This window comes from Quercus robur, chromosome 2, assembly GCF_932294415.1.
Source record: "Quercus robur chromosome 2, dhQueRobu3.1, whole genome shotgun sequence".
NCBI classification, from domain to species: Eukaryota; Viridiplantae; Streptophyta; class Magnoliopsida; order Fagales; family Fagaceae; genus Quercus; species Quercus robur.
The window spans coordinates 14,852,511-14,869,037 of record NC_065535.1 but is presented as its reverse complement, the minus strand read 5'-3'; the positions used below and the strand labels follow the sequence as shown (position 1 = coordinate 14,869,037).

The window sequence follows — 16,527 nt, the reverse complement described above, 5'->3', positions numbered from 1 at the left end:
TATAAACGAGGTATCTTCAAATTATTTTGAGAGTTAAAAAAAAATCAAATGCAAATATAATGCAGCATTTATTCAAAATGGAAACATGGTATATTTCACCTCTGATTTTCCCCAAAAAAAAAATCCAACCATTAAAATCCGAATTTATCTGAAAAAAAAACAAATAAAAAATAAAAACCCGACTGGATCAATTATCAAAAGAAATCCATTGTTGAATGTGAACAATTTCGTAGACCAAAACTGTCAGAAGTTCCATACATTCTCTCTCTAACCTTTTCAATCATCCAAAATTCCAAAAGCAAAGTCTTTCTTTCATAATTGTTTACATTTTTTTTTTTTTTTTCCACTGCTCCGAACAAACATAGGCGAAAATGTCACATTTTTTTGTGCAAACAAAAATGAAATGAAAGCAAATCGAGCTACACAGAAGAATCTTGTTGTTCTTCTTCAATTGCTTTTAACATGGGTCATTTCCTTTCACTCTTCTTCTTTGCTTTTCTGCAAAGTTTCTTCCTCGTTAATGGGGATAATGACAATCTCACTCACCCGCCATTAGTGCCCATCAACCGCGATCTCTACCATTCCAGGTAATTCCCTATCAAACCCACTCTCTATTTTCTCTCCTTTTGCCCAGATTTTCTATTTCTGCTCTTTGATTCTTCGGAATTTGTAGGACAATAATGGGTTTTGTTGGAATTGGTGATTTCGATTTGATAAAGTTCATATTTTGTTTGAATCTTGCAACTTTGTAGTAAAGCTTACGTGGTTTTATAGGTCAAAAATTGTTTCTTTTTTAGTTGAACCTGTGAAAATTCAATCTGGGTCTTGATTATTTTTTATGCTCCGTTTGGTTGTTGAGAAATTGATCCTGGAATTTGAATTTTTTTTGAAAAAAATTTGTTTCATTTTTTGTATATTCAACTGAACTAACTAAACTAGTCCCATAAAAGGAAAGAAAGAAAGGAAAAAAAAAAACTATTGGTTTGGAATTTAGATCCCTCTTATCCAATTTATTTGTTTAATATGCCTAGCTGTGCCCTTTTTTTTTTCAGCTTAAGCTTTTGGAATATAGCTAATCCAACAAATATCATGGTGATTTTTAATTTTCTTTGTTTGTTCTTTGGAATTTTGCAGTGGTGATTTGATGGAGATGATAAATGGTTTGGTCCATCGGCACCCGGATAAACTCACTGTAGGTTGTTGTGATTTATCTTCGTTAGTGATAACGCTTGATTTCAATTTCTGATTATTAATGTCTTTAACAGATGGAAACAATTAAATCTATAAATAAGGGCTACCAGGCAGAGATCTCAGTGGTCACATATTGCAGAGGAAGGAAAGATAATGATGACAGCTCAAAGTTTCGGATCCTTCTTGTAAGTTCTCTACACAAGTGCCAGTGTTGGATCACATATGGACTCCTTTAACAAGATTTTAACTAAGCAGTTGCTTGTTAGGCATTAATTTTGTCCAGTTGTTAAGCGTAAACTATTGATATCAGAAATATAAAAAGAATGTACTTTGGAAATCTTATTTCCAACATGTAGTGGATAGATAATCTCAGATCGGTAATTGCTGCTGTTTTTGACAGATAATTCCTTGTCTTCCAGAGTTTTGGTCAGCATGGAAGGGAACTCATTTCAACTGAACTTGCTTTCCGGATTTTGTCAATCTTAAGTGAAGAGCAGTTTCTACCCAACGTGGACTCAGCTTCTCTAAACAGTACCCTTGACAAGCTTGTCATAAAGGTAACTTTAATTAAATTTCCAGAGCATTTTTCTTCTACTGAGTTAATTGAAATTATGCTTTGGATTTTGATCCACATTATCAACTTGCTACATTGGTGCCTATATACAAGCTCACTGAGTGAATGGAATGGCTTTCAGTGCTGTATCAATATCTGTGTCACAAAGTTAGATGCTCAGGGAGAATATATCCTTCCATGTTGGTCGTGTTTATGTACTTTATCAAACATTAGATTGATCATTGGAACTTAGTTGATCAGTAAAAACTTTATGGTTGTTTTTCTACAAAGTCTCAGATTGATATTTAGTTAGAAAGACATGCCTGAGCTGTATCAAAACGTTATTGCAGTGATAAAAGGACACGCCTTTATACCCAAAGGATTAAATTGTTTGAAATGTGACTGCCTTTGCTATTTTTGGGGAAATACTGTACAGAACTTTGGTAATTTTATTATGCTGATATGCTATGAAATGTCAGGTAGTACCAATGGAAAATGTGAATGGTCGCAAGATTGTTGAAGCAGGGGATCTTTGTGAGAGGAGAAATGGTCATGCTCCTGACTTTTCTTTCTTCAAAAGTTAGATGACTACTTGGAAATATACTGAAATCCTTAAGTTTGTATTTTTGGGCAGGGAGAGGGGTTGATCTCAACCGAAATTGGAGTGTTGACTGGGGCAAGAAGGAGAAGGTTTGTCATCTCTTATCATTTTTTATATTTTGTAACGCATGCTGTGTACATCTCTAAAGCTTGTTGGTGTTGATGTATTAATTTGGTAAATATGCTGAGGTGGACCTTTTTAAAATTGATTGACAGCACTTTTACACTTTTGGGTTATGGGTGAGGCATTAGGTTTAATTATTTAAGGATTTTATACTCAATGTTATGCTATCCTTTGATAGTTTTTCTCATTTTTGTTCTTTAATTACAGGACTATGATCCGTATGAGGAAAATCCTGGTACTGGTCCTTTTAGTGAGCCGGAAACTCAAATAATGCGGAAACTTGCTATATCTTTTGATCCACATGTATGGGTTAATGTGCACTCTGGAATGGAGGTAAGTTTTATTGAGGTTCCTGCCAACATTCACTGTTGGCTGTTGTGGACTGTGCAAGTGCTTTTTGCCTTCAAAAAGTTTTATATTAATAATTTATCAACTGTCTACCCAAGATTATAGCATTAAAAGAGGGTCTAACAATTGAATGAATTGAAAACTATTCATGTCTTTAACATTCTTGTTATTTTCGTTGTGCTCTACCACCTTTCAAGGAAAAAAAAATTATCATAATGGCTCATAAACAGCTTTAGCTTGGCTGTGTTTTGGTTGGTTCTGCCTTGTTTAATGTCTTGGACAGGACATATTGTGTGGGAAGATACTGGGTTCATGTGCAAGGGTTATCGTGAATTTTTTTTATTTAAAATTAACAAACACTGCCACATTACACGAACAAGCCGGTTGAGATCAAAATTAGTCTTGGTTAGGATGACAGATGTGCTTCTATAGGCTTGTTAACTAGCTCGTGTATGTAAGCAGTGTTCAAATGGGGCTAGTTAGGTTGGATTGATAGTAATATTGATTCTAGCTTGTAATTTTTGTGAAGCTCAATTCAAATAACCTATTAATTGTTTGACTTGCGTCAGCTCAGTTTTGTAACACTCCCCCTAAAAGTCTCTCTCATACCTAATGTGATCTTTCCATATGAAAATCTTCCAGGGAAACATAAGCAACAAATACTCCTATAATCTCCTCCTTCACCACCAAACCAATGATTGCAAAATTTATCAGCAATAAAATATAGATTGAGCACCAGATCTGCCATAACCACATCCAAAAAGAAGAATGTGTTAAGGTATTTTCAGATTTACCCAGAAAAAGAGTGATTTGGTTTTCCTAATGCTTCTTTAAGATGTTGCATGTTTTTGCATATGAAACATGCTGAGCGGTGGACCTCATCACCAAACTAGATTGCACGCTCAAGTTTGATTCGTTTTCTTGTCAATTAAGCTTGATTTTGTCACAAGCTGCTCGACTAAATTATTCTTTCCCCATATATATAATGACATCATGAGCAAAAAAAAATTATTCATTCGCAAATATATAGTAATAATTAATAACTAATTCATAATTGAAATTATATTATTTGAGTTAATTAGATATAATGATTTTTTGTTATGAACCTATAAAAATTAAATTCACCAACCTTGTATTGTTAAAAATTATATATAATATTTATTGTGAAATGAGCTATTTATGTTATCAATAAATTAAAAGTAATAAATTAATATCTTATAAACTTATTTACAAATTAACACAATCCATTCTCAAGTTTTTATAAGTATATTTTTATATATGTATGCATTTAAAACATTTAAGGTTATGTATATACTCAAATCAAGCCTCACACTTATGAGCTTATTCCCGAACACATTATTATGTTTGAGCTTAGCTCATTTTATATTTGAGCCTAAATCTGAATGTGAGCTTGGTTAATTTGCTAAATAAATGAACATAAAAAGTTTTTTCCTTGAGCTGAGCTCGAGCAGTTCATTTACAGCCTAATATATGAGTCTTAAAAATCCATTGAGGAAAGACAAAAGCTCACAAAGTATCTTAGATAGAAGGACAGACATCATGTTTTGTAGAGAGGAAATAAGATGATCCTTGTGCCGAAGAAAACCAAATATAACACATGGGTTAAGGGTCAAGTTCGTAATTTTTCTTACTTCTCCCCCTCCCAGAACCCAGTCATATATGCCTATCAATGATTACATAGATGAAAGAATTTTCCAGCATTTGTGCCTAGTTGGCATTGTGCTTGTTTGATGCAATTAGTGGAAATTTGGATTGTCAATGCTGTCTGGGGGAACTCAAGGCCCTCCTAATTATGAATTAGAAGTACTGATTTTCTATAATTTGAAATACATTATTTAGATTCTATTTGAATGTTTTTCTTTTCCTGTACAATTAATTTTTGCCATCATTTACAATATACTTTTGCATACAGCTAACTTCTTTGGCTGCTTGTTTGTTCAGGCTCTCTTTATGCCATATGACCATAGAAACACTACACCTGATGGAGTTTCTTCACACCAGATGAAACTGTTGCTTGAAGAAGTGAACCATCTTCATTGCCAAAACCGTTGCATGACTGGGTCAGGTGGAGGCTCCGTGGGGTTAGTATTACTTTATATTGAGATCAGTGATCATCGTGAAAACATTCCATTAGTTAGAGGAGACTCGATGCTCATTTATGTAGAGCAATCACCTCAATGCTGACTAAGACAATGGCCTTAGAGATTGAATCAAGAATCTGGCTATGAGGATTGTGAACAATTATCTTCCATCCATATATTAAATGCAAAATACATGGTCTTGAAGCTAAAGAGTGCTGATATTCAGTGAGTCTAGAAGATCCAATTGGGAAACAGATTTGAGGTGTTAATTATGATTTTTTTTCCATTAGTTTAATGTTAGCTTATATTTTAGGTACATGGCAGTATGGCACATCATATAAGGTTGTTCATGTTCATCAGGTCTTAACTCTAAGGAGTCATTAGGAACATGGAAATTTACCATTTAAACATGTTCAATTACATCTTTTTATTAGTTTGTCTTTGCTCTATTTTAGGTATTTGGCACATGGGACAGCAACGGATTACATGTATGACATTATAAGGGTGCCCATGGCGTTCACATTTGAGGTTTATGAAATCAGAATTCTCATCCTGTAATTGCTTACTTCAATTTGACTCATTCACATCCTTACCATTTTGCACTGACTGACAGATATATGGAGATGGAGCAGCCTCGTCCAAAGACTGCTTTAAAATGTTCAATCCCACTGACCTCACTACCTTCAATGTGTGTTAGTTTGGATTGCTCCATGTCTTTTCAATGCTTTTGATTATCTTCTTTCTTCCTTCATTTGAGTAGAGGGAGTCTGCAGTTGATTGAGAATGAGAGTAATAGGATCACATTTCTTTAACAATTTCTTCTTTTTGGCTTTCAGAGAGTTCTCAATGACTGGTCTGCTGCATTTTTCACTATTTTCAAATTGGGTCCACAACAACTCGGTGAAGTCCATTCAAAGGTGCATTTGCCCAACATGCAGACGGAGGAATCCATCGATGAGTATCTCAATGGGTATTTGATGCAGAGGAGCAGTAGGCATGGGAAAAAGATGGAGGTGCTCGATGTTGGGCTGCAAGAGATGAGAACGTATTTCAGGCTCTTCTTGCTGTCCTCAGCATTGTTATTATTTATGTTCTGTTCCAGAATTGCAAAAAGCAAGTCTAGTCGACCAGTTCTTCCAGCTATGCCTCTCTGACATTTTACGTTGATGAGCGGCACACAAAATAGTGATTTATGTTAAAATTTTGACAAAGATGTAAGTTAGTACAGTCTATATACAACAAAAATATTCCTTAACCCATAATGCAATTGCTTATTTTGTAGCACAGCTCATTTGAAGACCTAAACCACCATTGTTGCCATGGGCTTGTGGTACATTCTGAACATAATTATAACTTATGGTTTGCCAAGGCAAAAAGAAAGGAGAAAAAATGTTGGGAAGTCTATTTTAAAATAGGGTTCAATTAATGTATGCTCTTAGGACATACATTAATCATTTATTTTTAAAAACATTTTATGGAGAATTGAAAAAGTTTTCAAAAAAGTGGGTGACTTTTTCATTTTTTCGTAAAACAAACAAACACATGCAAGATGGATGTCAATGCACCGATTCTCAAGAACTAAGCTGAAAATAAAAAAGAGAAAAAAGATGCAATGATGAGTTATGCAACACCATAGATAATGCCACGATGGGAGGAGTTTTCATCATTGCATCTTTTTCCATTTTTCTTATATTCTTATTTGGGACAAATAAAAGATAGGAGAACTAATCTTTGCATTTAATTTGTATTTTTGTTGCTGAGGCACATGCTAGAGTAAACAAACAAAAGTAACTAAAAGTCCAATTTTTGAATTTATAACGGGAAAATGAAAATGGCAAAATAAAACAGAGGTTAATTTGTGACCACCCCAACTGATGAAGAATAACATTTTATACCAATGTTTTTACTGATTCTTTCATTTACAAAACAATAACAAAATAGTAAATTATTCTAGAAGCTGTACTCGCATCCTCTGTATTTTGACTGATGCAATCGTGATACAGGTAACATTTTTTTGATGGTTCTGAGGAAGGAAAAAAATTACAACCTCAAATGAGAGGAGAGGATGGGGTTGGGGGGGATGTTCTTCAAGTCCTCGGGTGTTTTGATGCTGGCCATGCTCTGCATTTGCTTGCATTCCTAACTCCTGAACAGCATCGCTCTCTTAGTATAAATTTCTTTCTCATGGAGACCAAACATGAATAAAAAATCTGCTGGAAAACCATTTAAACCAGACAACGAGAATCAATTGGCATAGGAGATTCTAGAATCTGCACACCATTTGCAACATTGCTCTCATTGTACGTCGTTCTTTATATAAATAATAACACGACTTTTCCTTGGGATTTCAGAATTTCCAACTCTCAAACCGTCCCTTACTTTGTAAAATTCATATTAGTAGCTTGAACTTCAAGACTAAACATTTTCGTTCGCTCAACAAAACTGAAACTTCTACATCCCTTGCTGTGCATTGCTGAAAATATCAACTGAAGATTGTGACCACTAACCTCAAAGTGACAACCAACTGATCAAACACAATAGTCCTGTACTTTGCTTTGGCTGTGAGGCCCATCAACTATAATTTCAGTGCCTGCTTCGTGTATCTCAGAGCAGACCGTAACATTGCTTTAGCTTTTCCATCCGGAGTGCACCCGGACGAAATCATTTCTTCATACACAGCTGGAACCTAATATACACCATTCAACTCAGCACATACAGAAGCAACAACAACAACAACAATATATATATATATATGTACAACATTAATTATCCTTTCTGTAATGAAAATTCACAGCCTGGTAGCTCTGCACAGTCTTACGAACATGAATTTAGTCAGAGCAAATGGAATTAAAGACAATATATGAAGCTTCATCATAATTTTAGTATTTTAATATACTATGTTTAATCTAATTAATATGTTTATTAAACTTACATAAATTTAAGTCCTTAACGGGTTCATGATGTGGTAAGCCACAATAAGACAAATGATGCCTGTTAAGTGTATTAAGTAGGTTAGCAAGTACTTCAATTTAGTATGCTGCCCACTCTTTTTTTTTTATAAGTAAAAATTTCATTTTAAGAGAAACTAAATATGAAGGATGATTATATACATCCTCATAACAAGTTAAATTCAGAAATTCGTGGGAGTGATAAAATTTATGGAAAAAAAGAGTTCCTAAGTCCCTACATACTGCGTATGAAATAAAACTTCTGTTAAGTCTAATCTTTCTTGAGTGGAAAATAATAACTTTTTACATTATCATTCAGTAACTTTTCTTGTGCAATAGACTAGTTTTTACATTTTTTTTTTTCCTTATATAGTAGATAGTTAATACCTACACATTGAAAAAAAAATACTGAGAATCATCTATGGTAAAGGGCAGCAGGGCGTCCTTAATTTAGGTCTCTAAAGCAATATAATAGATTTATACCTTATAGAATTTATCAACACGAATCAGAGCTTTCATAAGCGTAGTATATGTGATCACATCTGGTTTCAAGTTCTGCAATTATGGGGAACCCAATGGATATATAGTAAGATGGCAAGAATAGTTGAACTTTAGAATATACAAAATGGTATGTAGTTAGATGGTAACATACATTTTCCTTCATGTATTGCAACACAGCAAAGGCTTCAGCATCTCTTCTATCCTCACCAAATGCATTAATTAATGAATTGAGAGCTAAAAGACTGGGCATCAGGCCATCTGCTCTCATTACCCTAAATGCATTTATTGCTTCCTCAGACAAACCCTGTGAAAAGTTGGAATTCAAGACTATCAAATGCATATTCAAAAAACTATCTTATTCACAATCAAACAATTCAAAAAAGTAAAAGCCTATGTGTTCAACACAGCTCAACTCAATTATGTTGATATATCCTGTTGTTTTAAATGTTCTGGAAGAAAGTGGTGCATTGGGCATGTACTCGTACCCCCTCAATGTATATTACCGATGAGGTTTGTGATCAAATTCAGCTTTAAAGTTTAAACCCATTGAGGAAAGCTTCCTTAAGAAGATAAGGATGATAATCAATAGTAACGCATTTTGATATCTGAAAGGCACAGAGCCACAACAAAACTATGGAACTTCTAATTATGACAATAGACTATAATTAAGCCATCTCATAGTTTATGCAATACTGTAACGCTAAGTCTGTCAATGATCACCTCAAATGCTACTGCTTGTTTGACTTGTCTTAGGTTACTAGCACTTCCTCAAAAGGGTACAGGTATAGAAGATGCTGTTAACAATATAAATGCATTTTGATATATGCAGGGCACAAATAACACAGGACGCCTATAATCTTATCCTATTATGGCCATGCCAAAGCAATAGAGTACATATATATTCGCTCAAAGTAAATTGCTTATGTGATTGTATAGAGGCAACAAGCAACATACCTTCTGCGCATAGGCATTAATCAAGGCGTTGTACATTGTGGAAGGCGGCTTCAACCCCGCAGACTTCATAACATCCAAGCACTCAATCGCATCATCAAACCTCCCCGACTTTCCATAAATATCAACCAATGTCGTGTATGTAACCACATTAGGCAATAACCCCTGACTCTGCATCCTCCCAAACAAGCCCTTCACATCCTTCCACCTCTGCTGCTCCCCAAAACAATTGATCATAATATTATACGTAGTAGTACACGGCTTATACCCTTTCTCCTGCATTTCCTCAAACAACTCCTCTGCCCTATCGTGGCGTCCCGACTTACAATGACAATCAATAAGAGTGTTCCATGTAACATTATCGGGCTCAATCCCCTCCGATAACATCTGTTCAAACGTGGACATAGCATGATCAAGACAATTGTACTTTCCAAATGTATCAATCATCACATTGTAAAAATGCCTATCAGGCCTTACTCCACTACTCTTCATTTCCTTCAAAACCTGAAACGATCTTTGCCATTCCCCTCTATCTCTATAGCTCGCTAAAATCCTACCAAACAAGAACGAACTAGGCTGTACATTGCTTCCTTTCATTTCTTTCAATATATTCCTCGCACTTTCCCATCGTCCTGCATTCGCATAAGCATCGATAAGAAGACTATATGTGTGTTCATCAGCCAAAACTCCACTCTTCTCCATCTCCAAAACAATCGATTCCGCGTCTTTCAACGAACCGGCTTTCACATACGCTTTAAGAAGAGCATTGTAAGCCTTAGTCCTCGGTTTCAATCCAGAATCTCTAATTTCTTCGAAAAGCGCCTCGGCCTCGACGGTTCGACCTGAATTCCCCAATGCGGATATAACCGCAACGAGAGTTGCGGTTTTCACACTCAATCCGCTGCCTTGAGCCATAGCTAGAAAGTGCATAGCATTGGTAAGGTCACCGGCTTTAGCAAAACCGACGATGATATCGTTTATAAGCTGACAATCGAGCTCAATCTTATCGCATTCGAGCTCTCTGTAAAGCTTTTGCAAGATCGGAGAATCGGCCCTGTTCGTGCGCGTGAGGGACTGAATTATCAAGCTGTAGTTAACGAAATCGGATGGGAAGCCGTCTTGGCGCATCCGAGACATTAGATTGAGAGCCTTCTCGAGGTCGTCGTTGCGAGCACACGCGCCGATTAGCGCGTTGTAGGTTAGCCGAGTTAGGGTTTGTTTCTGAGAGAGTAAGAACGCTTCGTAGAGCTTCTCGGAGCGACCGAGCGCGTGGATGAGAATCGAGTAGAGAAGCTCGTAGGAGAAGCAGAGGTTGTGTTTTCGGAGCCATGAAACGACGGCGTACGCGAGTCCGATGGAGGAGGAGGAAGAGGAGGAGCAGAGAGATTTGAGGAGTGAGTGCCAGAGTGGAGCCGGCACGGCCCGGTATGTTTCGGCGAGCTTGAATTCGGTCGGGTCGAGTGAAGTTGGAGGGTCCGAGTCCGAAACCAAAACGGAGTTTGAGTATTTGGAGAGGTAGTTGAGGAGTGGAGTGAAGTCGTAGCGGCGGTTATGGATGTGGTTTTCGTGTTCGCTTTCGCTTTCTACTTCGTCGTAGTCGTTAATTTGTCTTGAGGAAATGGAAACGGAAAGAGAGGATTCGTTAACGGTGGTGGCAAGGGCGGTGACGGAAGTAACGGAAAGTGGCGGTTGGAAGAGATAGTGGTTGTGGTGTATTGGATAAGATAAGTGAAGAGAAGGGAAACGAGTTGGAAATGGCGGGAGCAGAAGAAACATGTTATGTTATATATTGTTAACTAAGTGAGAGAGTACGGGAGAGTCGAGAGTAGAGAGAGCACAGGTGGCTCAGTAGGGAAGGAACTAAATTTTATATGATAAATTTATGGGATATTTTGCAGATGGCTGGTGAGTGGTGAGAAAGATGAATGCAGGTTCAGAATCTTCTGTGAGGCGAAATACCCGACCACGTATCGACGCTACGGGGGATATTTTATATGTTCAGTGTTAATGCACCCAAAATTGTTCAAGAAGGCCAGCCTTGTTCTATAGTCTAAACTTTTCTATACGGTCCTTGGGATTTTTTTTTCAAAATAATCAAATCCCCCAACAATTTCATTAGTTAGCAAAGTTTTGAAACTATTTAGCAATTTAACAAATCGAGTCTATTAGAACTGATTTTGCTTTTTGAAATCAAGCAAAAGGGGGGTCGAGTTTCAGTAGGAAATCAAGTATCTTACACTCGAGTTTCATACTTGAGAGTGAGACACTCGAGTTCCATAACAAGAAGCAACAAGAGGAGACCAGAAACTTGCCCAGAAGAACAAAACCCAAAAACCCAGAAACTGAAACTCAGAAGAACAAACCCACACAGCGAAGAGGACAAGGAAGCACCACACTGGCCTGCCGAGTTCGACTCTGAGTTCCGAGTCAACATCTGAGCTGCAATCACGACATTGATCAGGTGGGTTTGTTGATTTCGTTATGGGTCTCTGGGTTTGCTTGGATTTGTTGACTGTATTGTTTCTCTCTGGTGTTTGATAAGAGTTGTTCATCCGGAGTGAGTACTGTGCTGTTCCTCTAATTCGTTTGATCTTCAACAAAAACAACAAACCCACACCCTCCATCTCTATGTGATCTTCGTTGTTTTTGGATTTCATTCCGCCTTGCTTTGGGTTGGTGTTTATGCTATGGAACTTGAGTGTTTCACTCTCGAGTACGAAACTCTAGTGTGAGACACTCAATTTCCAACTGAAACTCGACTCCAGCTTGCTCAATTTCAAAGAGCAAAATCGAGTCTGACAGACTCGATTTGTTAGATTGCTAAATAGTTTCAAAACCCTGCTAACTAATGAAATTGTTTGAAGGATTTGATTATTTTGAAAGAAAAAAAAAATCATGGTTCTTGTGGAAGTAAGAAATTAACTGGTGTTTAATTACTTGCTTAAGAACACAATTAATTTAGATTATGGGCTAAAATCAATCCGTAGTGGGAAATTTGAACAAGAAACCAAAGACTATTTCACTCTTGTAAAAGTACGTAAAAAAACTTTTATTCATATGATCTTTCTATGTTACAATTCTCACTCTATGTGTTTCTCTCTTTGTATTTTGTGTGTTCCCTTTCTCTTTCTTCTTTCTTCCTTTTTATATGAGTTATCTCATCCTTTTTCACGTTTTATCCTTGTCCACCTAGATAATTTATGATCTTATCGGACTCTTCTTTATTGGTTTTTCATCATGAATGGAGTTTTCTAAGGCTTTTTCTTACTGTTCAGGCATCCACCTGGATAACTTATGATCTTATTGAGCTTATCCCTTTACATTAAATGTAATGATGTCAGGCAAGTGACCTTCATTGTTGTGGAATCATCTGGAAATCTCAAAAAACTTCCTCGATGAAGTTGATATTCTCTAGGACTTACCTCAATAGTTCGGACAATACCTCGAAACTAGGCTAGGAAGGGAATTGAGCCTGATCAATAGTCCGAGGTTCTGTACCTATTATTAGAATGGGCTAGTCTATGTTGGATTTGTTTCCTGCGTTTAGGCCAATGCTTGAAATGGGCCCAATATTTATCCCATTATAAGAAGACCCAATGTTTACCCCATTGCAATTCTTTTTCTGGTTGTAAAAAAGTCAATCTTGGAACTAAACAGTTTTATCTTTGGGATGAATTCCACCGGCCAAAATTGGAAATTAACACCATTTGCCAAACAATATAATTAGTAGGCATTGTTTTCAAACTATATTTTTTACTAACATCTCGAGTTTTAAAGACTCGATTTAGGGCCTATAAATCGAGTCTCAAAGACTCGATTTCCATGATCTAATCACGTCTGATGTGGCATTTTTTCCATGTAGTGAATACCTGAAAATCAAGTCTCTAAAACTCGATTTATAAACCAAAAAAATTTTAACTATCAACTCTCTCATGTACAAGCCATTCAGCCTCCTTACACTACAAAGTACAAACCATTCACCCCACCCCACCCCACCTTCTCATCAGACCAGAAACTAAAGAACCCACAACCGCCCAATCCAGCCAAACCACGCCACCACCGCACCACCGTGCGGGACCACGCCAGAACCAGGCAGCGTGACCCAAGCCACGCGACCCAGGCCATCCAGCAAGGTGAGGTGAGCTCTTTCGGGAATTTCTTAAATTTTTTTTTGGGTATTTCTGGGAATGGCTTGTTTTTTGAGAGACTTGAGACTTAAAATTTTTTTGGTTTATAAATCGAGTCTTAGAGACTCGATTTCCACGTGGACGCCACGTGGAAAAAATGCCACATCAGACGTGATCAACCATGGAAATCGAGTTTTTGAGACTCGATTTATAGGCCAAAATCGAGTTTTTGAGACTCGAGATGTTAGTAAAATATATACTTTCGAAACCGTACCTACTAACTAAATAGTTGGGAAAATGGGCTTAATTCCCAATTTTGTATTCGGACGATTCTGTTTTTGATTAATTGAAAGACACCCAGTCCATTTTCCAATTTTGGCTGAATTCCACCTATGTGTGTTGTTTTAAATTCCCTGACCAAAAACCCCCAAAAAACTCATTAGCTCTGCCTTAACCTTTTTTTTTAATATCAAAATGTGGTTGTGGTTGTTGTGTTGAGTTCTTCTCTCTTTCAATGTAGATTACCAAGAAATTATAAAAATAAAATAAATAACAAATTTGGCCACAATTCCTGCTAAAAAAAATTAGGTTAAACTACACTCTTGGTCCCTAAAGTTTACCCTACGAGTTCAACTAGTCTCTTAAGTTTCAAGTAAGCACTATTGGTCCCTCAAGTTTTAAAAAATGAGCGAGGTTAGTCTTTTTGTTAACTGCTGTTAGTGTTATTGCTTATGTGACTAACAGTAAAGTGATGTGACATTTTTTATATTAAAATATTACAAAATTAATACTCTCTTGCCTATTCTTTCTCACTAATTTGCTACCACAAATACAGGTCTTTTCACAATTTTCTCTCACTTCTTGCTGAGATGATCTCACTAAATAGAAGCTCTTTCCTAAAAATATAAACCAAACCGATTTGTCAGTTCACACTTTTATTTACACACACCCATTTCACCAAAATACAATTTCATTATCATTAATATTTTTATTTTCTTATGGGTTCTCCATGTATGTTCTGATCTTTCACTTTAAAACTCACAAAATTCTCTACCTTTCCCAGCATTCGAATTGTTAATCATTTGGTATTATACGATTCAATTCCAAAGAAACAGATTTCCTCATTTGGGTCATCTCTATTTAACTCATTCACATTGAAAAGTTCATCAAATTTTGTTCATTTTTTTTAGAGGGTCAAATTTTTTTAATTAAGAATTTTAATTTATTATTTATATATTTTGGTGGCACAAAGCAAGACCAGGATATCAAGGACTTGTTGCTCTTCTATCTCTCAGGTTTAGAGAAAAAGTCCAGTTTAAGTGAAAGTGGTAGTTTGGGCTTTAGAGGTCGGGCTGGAAATGCTGTCGTTGTGGTGGAGAAGATCAAGTTGTAGGAAATGAGAGGCGATAAGAGAGAGGGGTAGAGATTTCTCTTGAATTTTGTAATATTTTAATTAAAAGAAATGACACGTAGATGTCACATCATTATTCCATTAGTTACCAAGGTAATAATACTAATATTAGTTAACAAAATGACTAACAATGCTCATTTTTAAAACTTGAGGGACTAATAATACTCACTTGAAACTTGAGAGACTAATTACGTTTACATGGTAAACTTTCGGAACTAATAGTATAGTTTCACCAAAAAATTAACATGGCTATATATTTTAAAAATCTAATTGTTTAATTGCATGTTCTTTATTTTATTAACATATATGTCAAATTTCGTGGAGTATTATTTATAATTCGATCAATAAATTTATTTTTTATGCATAATTTAAAACTACAAAAACTTGAAATTTAAACATTTAATTGAAAATATAGCTATTGATTTTTGATCTTTTGAAAATTTTGCAAGAATGTAGGATATAAAAAGAAAAATATCATTCAATAGTGGATTTGTCAAAAAATTCACATCTAATAAATATATATTGAGTAAAGTTGTAGCCAACATTGCAACAAAAAAAAATTGATCATCATGTTTTATCTCTCCATTTTTTTTTCAAACTTAGATGCATATGTCAAGCAGCACGTGATGATGGTTAGGCGATAGGGTAATTTAGTTTTTTTATTGGGTAAATTTCATTAACATATCATGAGGTTTTGACTAATGCCAACTAGGTTTGAGACTTTTCAAAACTGACCAATTTAGTCTTTAAAGCCAACTTAGTCCCTAAACTTTCTAACTGGTCTAATAGTGTTTAGATACTAAGTTGGTTTTAAGAACCAAATTGACCAGTTTTGAAAAGTTTTGAACCTAGTTGATATTAGTCTAAATCTTAGAATATATTAAGGAAAATTCACACTTTTTTAATTTATTTTTTTATTTTTTGGAGTGCAGAAGGGAGTGTAAATACGAATTATATTAATTTTATAAACAGCTTTTTCTATTTGTCTTATATCTTTATTGTCTAAATTACAAACATAGTTTTAAATTAACACTATTTTGGGATTTTAATTGACAAGATTAAATATAAGACCTAATTTGACATAATATTTAAACTTTGGACATTTTAAATTTTGTCTAGCCAAAAAAAATAAATACAAATCATAATGGTAAAAATTTAATGTCTCGCTTGATTTGCCTTATCACACTCTGTCTAGTAAAAGTTTTTGGTGGTCCAAAAAATGGCAGGACGAGAATGAGTTTTGCCCCAATACATATATATTTACATTATATATATATTGTAAGGACCAGCTTTAGACTTCTAGCCCAACGGATATATGGATTTAAGCCCAAAACAGCCCAAAACAATAAATTTGTAGAGAATGGGTTGGGAAACTGGGCTTGCGTGAACCAAATAATAGAAAAACAGGTTTTGATACTAAAAAGAGAAAGATAACAAAAGTTTGTTAAGGAATAATGTTCTCGGATTGGTTCGAGGACGCTAGACGCTAATTCTTAAATATTTTATGCTTAAAGCTCTATTACAGATTTGTTTACAGTTTTTCTCCACCCCCCTCACATGGAGGGTCTTTCACGTTATATAACCCCCTTTGAACCATCTTAATCTTACACTTGTTGATCATCTGAGCCTTTACTTGAGTACTTGTCTCATCAGACACTCTTTTTGGCTTTC

General features: G+C 35.6%; 2 protein-coding genes across 4 annotated transcripts; one reads left to right on the top strand and one right to left on the bottom strand.

Annotated features, from left to right (window-relative positions):
* Positions 1–208: 208 nt before the first annotated feature.
* Positions 209–6,238, top strand: LOC126712548 (inactive metallocarboxypeptidase ecm14). The gene is made up of 11 exons (XM_050411910.1): positions 209–587; positions 1,135–1,192; positions 1,266–1,376; positions 1,611–1,748; positions 2,224–2,293; positions 2,379–2,434; positions 2,676–2,801; positions 4,779–4,918; positions 5,374–5,446; positions 5,532–5,606; positions 5,755–6,238. The coding sequence occupies exons 1-11, from the start codon at positions 463–465 to the stop codon at positions 6,070–6,072; spliced, it is 1,290 nt and encodes a 429-aa protein (XP_050267867.1). The 5' UTR covers positions 209–462; the 3' UTR covers positions 6,073–6,238.
* Positions 6,239–6,790: 552 nt separating this feature from the next.
* On the bottom strand, positions 6,791–11,304 carry LOC126712547 (pentatricopeptide repeat-containing protein At5g42310, chloroplastic). Of its 3 annotated transcripts, none has more exons than XR_007651125.1 (5): positions 9,322–11,304; positions 8,519–8,671; positions 8,350–8,421; positions 7,426–7,604; positions 6,791–7,128 (listed from the first exon to the last, which is right to left on the bottom strand). XR_007651125.1 is itself a non-coding variant. In XM_050411909.1 (4 exons), the coding sequence occupies exons 1-4, from the start codon at positions 11,092–11,094 to the stop codon at positions 7,494–7,496; spliced, it is 2,109 nt and encodes a 702-aa protein (XP_050267866.1). In that variant the 5' UTR covers positions 11,095–11,304; the 3' UTR covers positions 6,791–7,493. The 3 variants fall into 3 exon arrangements, 1 of the variants encoding a protein (XP_050267866.1); XR_007651126.1 differs by having other exon boundaries at positions 6,791–7,064; XM_050411909.1 differs by having other exon boundaries at positions 6,791–7,604.
* Positions 11,305–16,527: the final 5,223 nt, after the last annotated feature.